This window comes from Cyprinodon variegatus, unplaced genomic scaffold (assembly GCF_000732505.1).
Source record: "Cyprinodon variegatus isolate N-32 unplaced genomic scaffold, C_variegatus-1.0 Scaffold539, whole genome shotgun sequence".
In the NCBI taxonomy this organism is placed as follows: Eukaryota; Metazoa; Chordata; class Actinopteri; order Cyprinodontiformes; family Cyprinodontidae; genus Cyprinodon; species Cyprinodon variegatus.
In genome coordinates this window covers 347,896-363,488 of record NW_015150992.1, presented here as the reverse complement: position 1 = coordinate 363,488, position 15,593 = coordinate 347,896, and the positions used below count along the sequence as shown (strand labels likewise).

At 36.7% G+C, this 15,593-nt stretch overlaps 1 protein-coding gene across 1 annotated transcript in view; it reads left to right on the top strand.

The window, feature by feature from the left end:
- Positions 1-8,812, top strand: part of LOC107095354 (RCC1 and BTB domain-containing protein 2-like) — an 18,299-nt gene extending 9,487 nt beyond the window's left edge. The window contains exons 8-12 of the mRNA XM_015391404.1: positions 321-511; positions 1,280-1,406; positions 6,152-6,291; positions 7,617-7,747; positions 7,846-8,812. Of these exons, the coding sequence (XP_015246890.1) occupies positions 321-511; positions 1,280-1,406; positions 6,152-6,291; positions 7,617-7,747; positions 7,846-7,986 (730 nt within the window). The 3' untranslated portion in view covers positions 7,987-8,812. The remainder of the gene's footprint in view (positions 1-320; positions 512-1,279; positions 1,407-6,151; positions 6,292-7,616; positions 7,748-7,845) is intronic.
- The last annotated feature ends 6,781 nt before the right edge of the window (positions 8,813-15,593 follow it).

Genomic DNA, 15,593 nt, shown 5'->3' with positions numbered 1-15,593 from the left:
TGCCACCCCTCAAAAATTCCTGCCCCCCTCTCGCCACCCCATAAATATTTTTCTAGATCCGCCCCTGGTGCAAATTCACTCCTATGTTTACTTCTTTTTCACTGTTATCCCCCACTTTGTCATGGTCTATCACATCAAATCCTAAGAAAATACTCTGTGTTCACTGCCTATAATGTGATAAATTAAGAAACAAGCTGAAGGTTTATTAAATACATGTGCACGGTTTAGTGGTTAAGTTTTCAAGAATGGGGATGTGTTGAGGAGGATCTGTTCTCCTCCTGTTACAAGCTTCAAGGTTTGACTTCAGATTTTCTCCCCAGGATGGTGGAGGTGGCTGCATGTCACACCAGCCACACGTCAGCCGCCAAGACGCAGAGCGGGCAGGTTCTGATGTGGGGTCAGTGTCGGGGTCAGGCCGTGTCCAGCCCTCACCTTACCCACTTTAGCAGCGCCGATGACGTGTTCGCCTGCTTTGCCACACCGGCTGTCACGTGGCACCTTCTTTCAGTGGGTAAGATTGCAAAAGAAATAGAAAGATACAAAAAAGAAAAAATAACAGGCTCCCAGATGTCTACAATTTTAAATTATTTAGGGATTTAGTTGAATATTTAACATTTTTCTCATTGCGATATTTCCCCTCTCGACCTTTTAGAAGAAGGGTCTCAGGAGACCAGTACTCCTTAATAATTCAGGGATTTTTGTTAAATACTTAAAATTGTTGCCATAGTCATCTTTAACCTTTGACCAGATAGAGATACTCGTTTAGGAGGCAGATGTTTTTGTGTCAAAAGTACAAATTCCTGGAAGTGGCTCGAGAAATAAACAGGAAATCCTGTTTCCTTTCTGTTTCAAACAGGAGTTGACATAAACGCCACTTTTTAGTTTCTACGGCCACACTTCCACTTTACTTTGTTTTTAAAGCAAGTGATACCCCCTTATTTTAAATCAGTTGGATTACTAACAAAGCCTCATATCTGCAGCAGTCACCCATTAAAATAATTTTTATTTTGTAGAAGAATAGTCTTATATTTAAAGTTTTAGATAATTGCAAACTTTAATTTGACCACAGTATTCACAACAAAACACATCTCAGGTTAATCAGTGTTTCATGTCAATCTATAAATCTTTTTACCTTTGCAAACTAACCCACTCCCATTGAGGAAGATAGTATTTGGTATATGAAATGTTCAAAGCTTTACTACATGTTGCTTTAAAAAAAGAAGCACATTTGAAGAGAGATCTTGTTTTGTATTTTTGTTTTCTTTTTTTGTTTTGCCAGATGGAGACGACTACCTGACAGTTGCTCAGTCTTTGAAGAAGGAGTTTGACAGTCCAGAGATTTCTGACCTCAAGTTCTTAGTTGATGGGAAGTGCATCTATGTTCACAAAGCTCTCCTGAAGATCAGGTAGGAAAACCAAACAGTTGTGTGATTAGTTGTTTTTTTTTTTAAACTGAAAAACTTTCCCAAACGTAAAAGCGTAACCCCACTCCCAGATAAAATGGAATAATCCCACCAAAGTAGGCAGTGAGGAAAGGACCCTGGGGGGAAAAGCTAGTAGTGGGGGTCAGGATGAGAGAAACAGGCAGCTAACTTAATTTGACTTATTGAAGCTTGAAGAGTGAGCAGAGGGGCGCTGGTAGTTACAAGATGGATAGATCTTTTGAGATGGAGGATAACCCCTCCCAAATGCAATAGAACCTTAACAGTTCGAGACGAATCGTTCAAGGACTCAGCGATCCCTGAAGTTGGTGTTGCCAAGGCAGTAGAAGAGAGGATGTCTCCATACATGGGAGTGTGTCTGACTGATTTCTTTTTTTTATGCCTGAATGAAGGATTGTGATGACTGTTTAAACTAATCTGGAACTTAAACTGCAATAGCCATTGTTAGACGCTAAGAAGGCAGCACTAATACCACTGAATAAAATAAATTAATAAATACATACATAAATGAAAACAAATTCAGAGTAAATTAAACCCTTTATATTTGACAGATGGGTTTTTTGAGACTTCTACATTATCAGCAATATTTCTGTTCTTGCAAAACTTTACTTAATCACGCAATCAGACACATGGAGTTAAAAGAAAGTGTAGGATAAAATTGCCGGAAAAGCCTAATGCATCAGAAATGAGACATTTGTTAGGATTTTCAATGACAGCTCTAGCTTGTGCTTTAGGCTTTACAGGGTTAAAATTGCTCCCCTTAGCCCCAGTTTAAGCAATTTTTCTTTAAATATAATATTTATATTTGGGTTGAGTTTGGATAACATAGCGCTGGATTGTCATGAGATCTGAGTGTCAGTCTTACAACAAATCCATCTTTAAAAAGGCCTTGATGGGGCATTACAAACATGGCTATGCTGGAGGACTCGCATGTCGACCACAATGGCCTCAGTTTTAGCTAAAATAGCGACAATTTTTCGCTTAAAAAAAGGAGCAAAGAGAAGCACTTTGTATTTGTAGATGGGAAACAATTCGCTGCTACAATCGGCTGAAAGTGTATTATGGAAGGCGGGTCCTAGCTGGAACATCAGCGAATCAGCTCGCAGTATTGTACTAAATGCCCCTCCTTTTCATGGACACACTGAATGGCAGCCATCCCAGATTGATTATGTAGAACTCACCTCACTTCTACACATATCAATCCTGCTACTGCCAGGTTAGAGCTCGGCTGGACTTTGTAGTTCTTTGCTGCTGAAAACACCTAAATTTCCCACTGTGGGACATTAAAGGATCATTATAATCTGTTATTCTATTCTTGCCTGGAAATGAAAGGGTTTTATGTCTGTTTGGAAAATCTGTTATTTTGTGATTTCAATTAGTCTGTTTTTTATCTTATTATCTTTTCTTGCTTTAATAAAATCCGCAAGATTTTCCTTTAGGTGAAAAATGCCCTGAAAACTAAAACAGTTTCTCTGGTCTTTGTGTCTCTAATATTATGCTTCTCCACTTTCTGCTCACATCTTTAGAGAAAATGATTTCCCTTTTGTTATCCATCAAGACATTCAATTCGGTCACTTAAGGGTTCAGATGTTTTCTGTTTGAATGCGTATCATGAAACATCTCACCATGGCACAGAAGGGTTGTTATATGGAGAGGAGGAAAAATGCTCTGGATGTCCCTGAGCTTTTAAGTAATGACATCTAATAATATCAGCAACAGTAAAAACAAAACAAAAGAACAAACCTAGAACACATTCTACAAAAACAAGCTTGGCATGAAGTCCTATATTTAAATGGAATATGCCGGACAGTGTGCCCTGTCCCTTACAGGGAGGCAGAGAGCAGCCTATTGTTTCCCATGTTTCTTTTTATAACCACACAGTGTGTGCATTCCAATCTCTTGCTCTTTTGCACTGTCAGGAGGAAGGAGCCGGACAGTCTGCACAGTCAACAAAGTGTACATGCTCACACAAATGATGCCTGCTCTTCAAAACCTCCACTTTGACCATATCTCATGCAAATAACACTTTAAAGATACTTTAGAGGGAAAAGAGTTTCTTGACTCCTCTGCTGTCGCCCTGGGAGATGATGACAGCAGCTGTGTTTCTGGCTAGTTGAGCATGGCAGTGAAGGGGGGGGTTGTATAAGAGACAAAAAAGTCTTCAAAGTAACACAACAAAGATTGAGTGAGCTGAAATATTTCGCTCTTCATGCACCCTTTGCCTTTTGAGTTTTATGTTTTTGTTCTTCCACAGATATTGCATGCTCTTCATCATTGATGTTAAAAAAATTAGATCATTTTTCTATAGATTTTTTTTTTTTAGACCTTTGTAAAGACAACTTTACAATCTATGTGGAATTGACGGCATAGTAACGATATTTTCTATAACTAAATTTGAGGGAGAGCTAGAAGAAGAGAGGGATGGAAAGGATGTGTTCACCTGCTGCACACGGAGCGAGCCGTTGCTGTGAATTGTAGGAATCATTTCCTGAAGGCTCTTTTATGACGGCAGAGACGTTGGACCGGGCTCTGCCGTCCCTGCAGTGCGTCACGGAGCAGATGTGACGGATTGTTTGTTTGGTAATGTCACATCCCTTCCTGGCACAGACGTCTCCAGGCTGCGTCTCATGATTCTTCCAGGTTTATGTGGAGCATTATTGACACCGGTGCTGCTCCCCGAGCAGACCACAGCTCAATATAGCCTTCATCTCAGACATGGAGATTTCTAACATCTTATAGCAAAACAAGGAAGGTTCTTTAGAAGATAAGCTGCTCATGTTCTCATTGTTCTCACAGCTGGAATATTGGTCCTCCAGTCTTCCTTAAGCATATGTAGTCCTATACAAGAGGAGTCTTAGTTCCATAATAATGTTGATGTTGTTTCATCAAATCAATGATCCGTAAAAAAATAAATGCTTGTTGAATAATTTAATCATTTATAAATTCATTAAATATCATTGATTATCTTGGACCAAAAAAAAAAAAAAAATATCAGCTTTAAAATAAATGTTTTACAAAGTGAGGTGATTAAAGGATTAAAATCAGTAAGCAACAACAGGAGAAATGATTAAAAGAAAAATCTAAGTAGCACAAAAGCAAGTTGCTTGCATCAGTTGCTTTAATGCATCAGTTAAAATTTCTAATTTACTGTGGGTTTTTTTTGTTTGTTTTTGGAAAGATGCATCTAGAAATTGGATAATTGACTGCAGTCAGCTGCACTTCTTTACCCTTTAAATCTCAGAAGACAGTTTCTGCAGTAGTGCAGCCTCCAGCAGATTTTGCGACTTTTCAGACATGCTGCTTAAGTTTATTTTTTAAATAAGGAATTCACTTAAAAAAATCACAGGTGCGATGGATGGGAGAGATTTCTGTGCAATTTTATGTAGGATTGAAGTTTTCTTCCCTTCAGATGTAAACACAACTGATGCAGGAGACATAAAAATGCAGAAAACAATGATTTTCTTGTTTTTGTTATCATAAAACAAGAAAATTCTGGGTCCTGACCCAACCGTGGCATTACTCACGGATATAAAAATGATGAATCACACAAGGATGAAGAGCTGTTGCTGGAAACATACAGTCCTAAGGCTGTTTGAAGTGTGAAGATAAGAGTTATGATGTTAAGAATGCATCAGGCTCTAAAATAATATTGTGTCTTTAGTGGTATAGTGCTAGATTATAGTTTCATCATAATGGAAAAGACAAAATTGTACATCCTGTTAATTTGTTTCCAACATATAGAGATGTGTTTGCCGTCTCTATTGCCTTGCACTGTTCTTTCTTGCCACTTCTTCCTGATGTGTTCCGTACCACAGCGGCAGAATCGCCTTTGTATGATTTCTTCTCCTCTGATAAAATTGCCACAACTTTTAGCAGACTTTTTTTTTTTTTTTTACCTTTGCACATATGAAAAAGCAATGTTTACAGCCTCACATCTAATTTATTTAAGTGCATGATAGCCCCCTCCCAACAGTGTTCATAATGCATTATGTCATTGTGTCACTGCAGAGAGGTGTTATTTGCTTGCTAGCGCTATTTTAGCAGCATGTTGAGTTTTAGAAATGGATGGACAAATCTATTTATTTTTATTTATATTTTTTGGTAGATAGTTAGACCCAGTAATAGCTCTAAGAATTTGCATTTCAGTTTGCATTTCCACTGAAGGATGTTTTGACAGTCCTCTATCTAATCATATTTGCTGCATTGGCTGAATCTAAGCGTATTATTTATCCTGGAACAGTACAGAAATGATCCAGCTGCTTCTGTTATGGTAAAACTAGGAAGTGATGACCCAGAGACACTGGAGCTTTGTAGATTCATCTCTGTAGGGTTCCTTATTTTATTTAGATTCTTTTTGTTATCATTCTGCCTCATTAAGTTCATCTCATCTCCTTGTGTCCTAACAGCACTCCTCCTCATGTACCGTCGTCTCTTTTAAAAAATGTTTTTGGACATCTAGCTGTCCTTAAGGCCTCTGAATGCCCCGCACCCCCGCCGTGATCCCTTTGTATTTAGTCTTGTGAAGTTAGAATTGGTTTGATCTTGAGCCCCACTGGAGTCTTGTGAATAAGCGGACTGAGCATTGACTCGTGAACAGCACTTGTGTTTATGTAATTTGCAAAAGATAAGAAAGCAAAAGTTCAGTTACTGGTCTGTTACTTTTAGTCTGCTCATAATAATAGTCTGCTCCTTTCCCCCCCTCTCTCTAGGTGTGAGCATTTCCGTGCTTTGTTGAATGAAACAGATGAAGATGTTATAGAAATTCACCAGTTCTCCTATTTAGTGTACAGAGCCTTCCTGGAGTATCTCTACACAGACAATATCAACCTGCCACCAGAGGATGCTGTTGGTAAGCATAAGCTTAACTTATATTCTTTATTTATTACAGGTGCTCCACATGTGCTTTATTAACGTTTGTTAAAATATAAACGTGTATAATCACATCTACTTTAAAAACACTGTTTTTAAGTGTTTTTATCTAAAGTTTAAATGTTTATGTTTCAAAAGAAGCTTTGGTGCATTTTATTCCAGCTAAAAGCAAAATTATAAATTAAATAATTTTAATTTAGCTCTAAAATAAATTTGTAAGACCTTACAAACTTGACAAAATCTCTTGACAGAATGTAATCTTTAGCTATTTGGTTTTTTAAAGCTGTCTTTTTTTTTTTTTTAAATAGACCAACTCGAGGTTGCACACATTTGAACTGGATACATAGTTTATATTATGAGGCGTGGATTTGTTTTTAGCCCCCTGAGTAAAAAGTACACATATTCATCTGTTTCAGGTCATGTTTAAAAGATATGCCCATCTGCAAACTGAGAGGTTTACCCATTCTACCTGATAAAGGCAGTTTAAGTTAACTTAGATTCAACAGGCAGCATCGGTGACCAGCTGTCTTTAGGCTTGTTATGTGATTAGATTTAGCTCTGAGCTTTGACTAGACCATTCCAACTAATGAGGATGCCTTGATCCAAGTCATCCTACTGTATTCTTTAGTGTGCATTTCTGGGGTGTTTTTTTTTTTTTTTTTTACTGGAGGTGAACCCTCACCCAGTCTGAAGCCTTTTATAGGCTCATGCTTGGCTCCACCCATCTTCCTATTTCCTGTGACCAGCCTCGCTGTTTCTGCTGAACAACAGCATCTCACTGCAGGAAGCTACTATCAACATCTTATTGGGGGGAATATAAAGGCATAGTTAAGGAATAATTTGAATACATTAACTCATTTAACTAATTGACAGATCTAATATAGATAATTTACCCACAGACGGATGTATTTAAACCTTTATTCTCATTAATAGGTCTGGTCCACTAATAGCTAAGGAGTAAAGATTAGAATATTACATCAGATGAATTGAAATAAAATAATTAGAATAAAACAAAAGAAAATAGACATTATTTATTGAATAAGTAACTTCTAAAGTGAATGCTAAATTGTATTTAGGTGTTTCTCAGTATATCTAAATAAAGGGGGCATGGTAACGTAAGGAGGGGGTGAAAAATAAATGAGTGCCACACTTTCCAGATTTCTCTTCGGCGAAAAAAAAAAGTGTGAATCTGCTTGTTTGTTTTTTTCCAACCTCATGTACATGGTGTTTGGCTGTTTTATCTGTGGTTTAGGTTATCTTTTAATGCTATAAATTTGAAAAAAAAATTTTTACCTTCTGTCTCAGGTTTACTTGACCTGGCCACCTTTTACAGAGAGACAAGGCTCAAACGATTGTGTCAGGAAACAATCAAGAGGGGCATTTCTGAAGAGAACGCCATCACTCTGCTTTCTGCCGCGGTCAAATATGAGGCTCGGGTAAGATCACTGCAGTGGCTTGGCAGGGGGGTCCTGCACAGTAGCCTCTAGTCACTTATGCCCCTCAGCACTCACCTCATAGCCCTCTTCGTTTTTAGGACCTGGAGGAGTTCTGCTTCAAGTTTTGTGTCAACCATCTAACAGCTGTTACTCAGACCCAGGCCTTTGCGGACATGGATCATGACCTGCTCAAGAACTTCATTAGCAAAGCGAGCCGCTATGGGGCTTTCAAGAACTAGAAAGCCCCCTCCCCCCATGCAGCAATGGATTCCAGATGATATGTTTTAATTCTGCAAAAGCAGAGCCAACCAAAGCAAAATCCAAGCCAATCTGCTCTTCAAAGACTTGTCAAGAGGTGAGGGGTTTGGGTGGAAACTGCTATCTGATGCTGCCGTATTACTCTTAATCCTGTCCAAACATGGTGCAGTGGGGCAGAAATATTGGGTTGCTCTACTAATCCGGCCTTAACATGAAGATGTGTCTGAGCTTTCCAGTTTGTCAGACCTGTTACTAAAAGCATGCTGTATTGCACATGCATCTGCATCGTTTTAAGTTTACCTAGGAGGGATAAAGGTGGCTAAAAAAAATGCTGAATGTTTATCTATATTTGTCCCAATGAATCATCAACTGAAGAACTTTTCTTTGCAAACCTCCATTTTTTTTTTTTTTTGTAAGCTGCAACTGACCCATGTGTACATAAAGCAATCAGCAGGAATAAATCCACCCTTTTACATATGTTCTTTCTTTTTTTGTATACGGTTTACACTAATTTAAAGCATATGAGTATAATTGTGGGTATTAGAAATGTTTTCATTATACTGGGCGATCCAGTAGAAACCTTCAGGCTCTGTTTACTGAATCTAAGCACATGAAGAGCTTAACAGCCAAGCAGAAGGTAGATAGGATTTGATATATCATTATTAATCACTGTGGGAAATGAATTACTAAAACAATTTTAAAACATTTTATTTGTTTGATCTTCCTCGTTATTTAGACGCAGTGGATTTCCAAATGGAAAAACGAGGACAGAGGAAAGGATCTGAACTGTCAATCTTAAAATGCGCCGCAAAAAAATTGAGAAAACTCTAAAATTAATCGCTTCCCTGGTAAAGATGTGTTCAAAGCTCTTAAAAAATGTAGATTTATTGAGTCACCAGTTTTAAGATGACTGTGATGGTGTTTTTCAACTATTAGCATTAGCCTTTAAAATCCAGCTGGCTGCATCTGATGCAAAGCATTGATTGCTTATTTAAGTCATTTTAAACTTTTGACATGATTAGCCATTCTGAAATGAAATTTTCTTTTGTTTTTTCCCATTTTTAAAGAAGGGCTAAGAAAAAAAAAAACTAAAAAGGAAAAAACAATTACTCATTCAGCTACTGAATACTTTCATGTAGCTATGGTGACCATAAATAATTGTTTTTTTCCTAATAAGTTGGTTAGGACGTAAATTTTACAGCACCTTTTATTGTTATTGAAGCACCAACAAAACATACTCATGGTGGTATCTGTGGTGATAACTGACCTGATGTTAGATTGGCTTTAGAGATATAGTCACATTTTTTGGCTGGTTTCTATTTTCTGGTCAGACCTTTTTTAAACACATCACTGTTGACGAAAGTAGCTGCATTTCTGTCTTCTCCCTTCATCAACATCTTTTAATAGAGAGATCTGTTATTAAGTGGATTTGTCTCATGGTGCATCCAGTAATCTAAAAAAAACAACGTATCTTTCTTATCCAGCTGGTCAGACCAAACCAAACTATAAATCTTCTGATCATTGTCTTAGATGACAGCATTTGTATTGAATGATGTATATTTGACACCTCAGTTTGTGATGATTTTAAATGTAACCAAGGTTTTTATTTTTTATTTCTTTTTATTGTTTATTAATTAAGGCCATCAAGACATGTTCAATTGCTGCATTAGTGAACGCAGAAGGAATGAATATATGCTTGATGTATGACTTGTGCTTTACTCACCATAAACAGCTTTTGTTGTTTGGATTATAGTGTTATTCTCCATTTTTATTTTATTTTATTTTTTACTGGAGTCCCCCCACCTTTTGCACCTTATGTTGAAAGGTAGCGCTAATATTTTTTTTTAATAGGCCATTTGAACTGTTTTAGAGAAAGGTAAGATAAGGAATTACGGTGTTTTTACTTTGTATGTTTAATGCTGTTAGCTGGTAACATTGAAATGTTCACTAAATATTTGGAATTAAATAACTTAAACAAAATCCATAGTTTCTTTGTAACTGTACAGAAACCCAATATGTTTTTATTTAGGGATTGGAGGCATCTTTTCATTTTGTTCTCAGTAAATCTATTTTAATTGGGCTATTGAGATTAAATTCTCACTTAATCGCTGTAACAACCCAGGTAACACATACAATGGAAGAAATCAACACTTTATCAGTTTTATCTTTCTAATATTGGTATTAACTTGCATTGTTGAAATGTAATATGTACATGGAAATGTTTTTTTTACAGAGACAGTATATTTTCAACTCTGTATCCCTAACTGCTGTATGCAATGACAAATGAGAAATTTAAAAAAGATGCATTTCTAAACAGCAATAGAAATGCAAACAGCAGCAACTTGCATGCTGTTGCTTGAATTTTAAATACGTTATGGGTAATGTGTGTTTAATGCAGGAAGTGGTTTCAATGATTTCACTTTTACTCTGATGCAGCACAATTGGGCACATGCGTGCAAACTTAAACCATGCACGTTTTTCCTGGAATCACGTACATCTGTAGATTTGTGTTTTTACCCTCTGGCTGCCTAAAGTGTTCTAAAAAGTGTCGTCAACCAGGTTTTTTATGTCTTCATTCCAGCCTGACTTAAAAACATCGAAACAGGTTTTTTATGTCTTCATTCCAGCCTGACTTAAAAACATTGAAACACTGTAGTATTCTTTATATTTTTGGAAACAAGAAATGCTGATTTCTTGTTGCAGATAATGGGGAATAACTGGTTGTACAAATGTTATAAGGCTGTTACTTCAAACAAATGGTGACACCTAAAACTATAAATTCCTCTACTAACAGGAAGCAAGAAATATTTAGCGGTGTGCTGTGAAGGGTAAACTTATTTTCATAGTTGATTATACATGCCTTATATATGTGTCTGTTTTCTTTGCATTATATTTAAAGTACACTAAATATTTTTGGCCTCTACAACTGAAGGCATGAAAGTAACTACTAAAGTAATTACTATAGAAAAAATAAACACAAGAAATAAACACAAGAGGAGAATCATATATATCATATGCTTAAGTAAAACAGCAGGACACTGATTCCAAATTTTAACACTTAATATAGGGCTGTATGTTTACAAGGAGCATATTATATGTGCTTCTTAAGCTTTGCCCAGAAAAATAAATAGATATTTTTATTTAGTTCAGTGTAATGACAAAGCACCAATTCAAAATCAGTTTACAGAGACAATTCAATCAAATCAAACAGGCAGATTAGATATACATTTTCTATCTTAGAAAATCCAGTCATTGACTAAAGAATTTATTCCACTTTGATTAGCACGTAGCAACAGTAGAAAGCCCCTTGCCATGTGTCATTGACTGCAACAATCCCTTTTACCAAGCATGCTTGGAGCAAAAATGGATAAGACTGGATTCCGCCATGGCTAACTAGAGGTATGAAAAGACAAAGGCAGAGATATTTAAAGAACACAGAAGCACTGATCCAGTAATATCTTCTATGTTAGACAAGGAAATGGTAAAACAAGGTTTCCACGTTGCTTTATCTACCAAAAAATAAGCAAATTAGCTCAATCCAACGCAATTTTCTACTGACTGATGGAAAAACACATGTTCTAGATACTCAAAGCTAGTACAGATGCATCCAAGTGAACTTGCAGTATTAACTGGAGCTAAAAGTTATACTACAAATCATTTAAAACCCTTCATTCTTTGTTTGCCTTTTTTTCCTATCACAAAAGAAAAAAAAAAGAATAGTATAGAATATTCTGAGACATTACTCCAAAAAAGCAATTATGAGCTCACTGTATTCTAGGGAAACATACATAAGCAACAGCCTAAAAGGTTTATGCAGTCAGTTGAAGCAAAGAAATAGATTAGCATGTTAAAGTTACAGTACCGTGTGTTTCACCTCACAGCTTTAGTTTTAACTTTCCTGGATGTTTAACGAGAGATCTTAGATTAGTCTAATTGTCACTGTCTCTGCAAGTGTCTACGGACATGTTTAATGTGTTTTTCTGTACGTTGAGTTGCATGCAAACTGTGACTCATTTACATTATCACTTTCCACAGAAACCTCAGTAGTCTGCGTAGTTCTTGCAGATTAGCTGTTTATATGACGGAGGAGGTGGGATGTTTTTTTTTCTTTGTATGATTTTTGAAGGAATAACCCTGATTTGAAAAGTCATGCTGATAAAAAAAAAAAAAAAAATTCTGTGACCTGAATTGTGTTATTGGAAAATGTCAAACCCCACTTCACTTAGTTTTTTCAAATAAGATGAAGACACAGATAATGTATATTTATAAACATATCGCTCATTGCAAGCATAGGAAGTTCTCTGACTAGACCAAAACCACCATAAACTCTCTCCAGTCAGTGCTTTTATTTAATCAGTCTTATTCTTTAGCTCTTAAAGTCCTTACCTGGAAATCTGACTTTCATGTCGAAACGTTTTTTTTTTTGGGTGTTGGGCCCCAGTTCAAATCAGTTTGTTTTTTTGGGCAAAAAAAGCCTTTCAAAGTACCTAAAGACTCGCAACCACTATGCCCTCCTCTTTTCCACCAATAGAGGAAATTCCAACAATCAGAGTATCACCCGAAGTGCATTTGGGAATTTTTTGCTGCTTGTGTAACATTTTACCTTTTGACTGATAGACTGGGTGATAAACAAACTATGGCAGCCCACTAACATCGCTAATGCTAGGTCCACATAAACACACATGCATGAAAATCTTGCGCATACCCTCACTAGAAGAAAATATCTTATTTTGTTCTATTCAACTTTCTTTTCTTTTTTTTTTAACCATAAAATCGATTAAACTTAATTTTAAACATGATTTTAAAGAGTAATGTAAATAAAATACAAGGTTATGACTCATCTAACTGTCTGCGAAATGGGGTGCTGTAAGTTTTTGTGGTTCTCTTTCAGAATAAGGTCAACGTCTTTTGCAGGAAAGAGCAACATTAAGACAAAAGGGCATGCATTTCCATTTTGGCTGCCCTAAATTGATCTTTTTTGAAGACACAGTCTCTGAAACGTGTTTTGGCCTGCCCTAAAAATGTCTGTGTGATAGCAAATCCGGCCCACTGCAGGTGTGAATTTTCTCAGTAACCATCCCTTGGACTGGACTAGCACTGTGAGCGCACCCTAGAGTTAAATTATTTTTAAGGTTAGGCTTAAAACTTTCCTTTTTGATAAAGCTTGTGGTTAGAGTGGCTCAGGTTATCTTGAGCTATCTCTATAGTTATGCTGCTATAGGCTTAGACTTCTGGAGGACATAGGGACTCCTATTTTATCATTCTGCTTCATTCTATCTCTATTCTCCCACCCTGCAGAATATGTTAGTTCAATCTCTAACGTTATGCTCTCTCGGCTTTTTCTCATAGTAGCTTCGCCTCATCTGTTCCTGTTTGGCTGTGACACCATCCTGGAGAGAAATATCAGATGTGCTGCTTCCATTAACCCCTTTGTTTGTAGATGTTCAAAATAGGCCTGTTTTTTCAGTGTAGTCAAGTTTCTCTGACTGTGACTGGCTGGATGTGCTCTCTTCATCCTCTGACATGGTAGCTTGATCGAAGCTCGTCTGCCTGGCTGTGTGTTTCCTGGACGGGGCCGCCTTTTACAGTTTCTTTTTGTATCTCTGCTTCTGTCTCCTTGAACCCCAGTCGGCTCACTCACACTGAGCCTGGTTCCGCTGGAGGTTTCTTCCTGTTCAAAGGGAGTTTTTTTTCTCTCCACTGTCGCTATAAAACTTGCTTAGCGTGAGGGATTGCATTCAAGTCAATGAGTCGATGCAAACAACTGGTTTTCCTTAGATAGAAAACTTTGAATCAATTTGACTGTATGATCTGGTGAACTGTAAAGTGCCTTGAGATGACATGTTGTGAAGTAGCGCTATATAAATAAATTTAATTGAATTGAAATATCTGTGTGTGGTTTAGGATTTCCCCCCTAATTTTGAGGCTAACATTAGGAAATCATCCAGAACTCTAGACTAACATTGACTGCTTCCATTATTTAACACAATGTTTATGTATGATCATTTATATACACAATTGACTGGTTATGAACATAACCATTAAAAGAAGTTTACTGCAGCTTTGTTATTTTTTATTCAGTGCTACCATTGTGTATTATAACTAAATCATCTTAAGGCACGTTATGCAGATTGGATGGAAGTTTCTACCTAAGGAAACTAAACTGAACTAAACTGCATGAAGTCTGCAGAATTCATTTTTCCAGGTAAAGCATGTAGTTAGCCACAGAGAGCAAGTCTGACACTTGTTTTCATTCAAAAGTGAATTTTACTGAATAAACTAGGGTTACTAGTGGACATAAATGGTTTATTAAAAAATGGTTCAGCACTTTAGATAATTTGTGGATAATTCTGAAATTTTACTTTCCAAAACAATAACATTAAAATAAAAGCAGTACCTGATGATTTTTCCCCCCACATAAAATCCATATTATTACTTCTCACTGACTATATATCACCCCACTTTTTATTTTGTGATTAACACTCACAGGAACATGTTTCCTGACAACACAGGTTTTTTACAAACAAAATTCGATGGTTTTCTAGTTATCAAGTAAATATACTACTTAAACTAAGAAAGGCTCTGAACTTTATACAATGTGCTATATACAGAATGGGATGACTGTTCAAACCAGAATAGAGAGCTGTTAACTACGTACATAAAAACCACTGGTGTTTCAAAAATAAAAGCACTTTAGGTTTAAGCTTTTCAGAAATTTAACATGGCTTCACGTTCTCTTTTCTACCCTTTTTATACAAATGCATATTAATGAAATAAATATAGTAAATTTCTTTTTTAAAGTAAGTCACAACATTTTACGGTTTTAACTAAGCTAATTTAATGCTCTAAACAGATTAAAGATATCTTAAGGTGTTAAAGTGTTTGAGCTAACCACAATTTGAATATCATCCAATCTTAGACTGTTCAGAAAGGCGTTAAACTTAAGTTGTAGGCCTATTTGGAAACAGATAAAATATTTTAAAATAGCTTTGAATGATTCATAAACTCCTCTTTATACCAAAGATTTTCTAGCGTTTGATATGATACCATTTATGGTACCATTGGTGCTTGACTCAAGCTGGGTCTTCAGTAGATCAACGACAGCAATACAGCAAATAAAAAAGGATTCAGCGTGTTGCAATCTCTCAAAGTCCAGCCCTCAGCATGGTTGAAATGCTTAGTGCAGGGCCAGTTTCATGCAACATTTAGATTCATCCTTGGTCCAACACACCTGAATCAAATGGTTGAATTACATCCCAGCATGGAATCAATTCCTCCAGAGTTCTTTTAATTATCTACAGTATTTACTTGATTCAGGTGTGTTAAGTCAAGGACATATCTAAAGGCTCCAGGATACAGGCCCTCCAGGACTGGAGTTACCCACTCCTGGCTTAGTGGGACTTTAAGAGAGCTGTGCACAATAAATGTTGTCAACTGTCATGGGCCCCAAGAAGAATCCATCCGTGGAAGATTTTGAGGAGATAATGAAGGCGTTGGATTTTCTTTCTGGAGAGACCTCGGCCATCCGAATCCAGCAAAAGTCCATCCTGGACTTGGTGGAAGAGGTGAAGGCTTTGAGATTACTCAA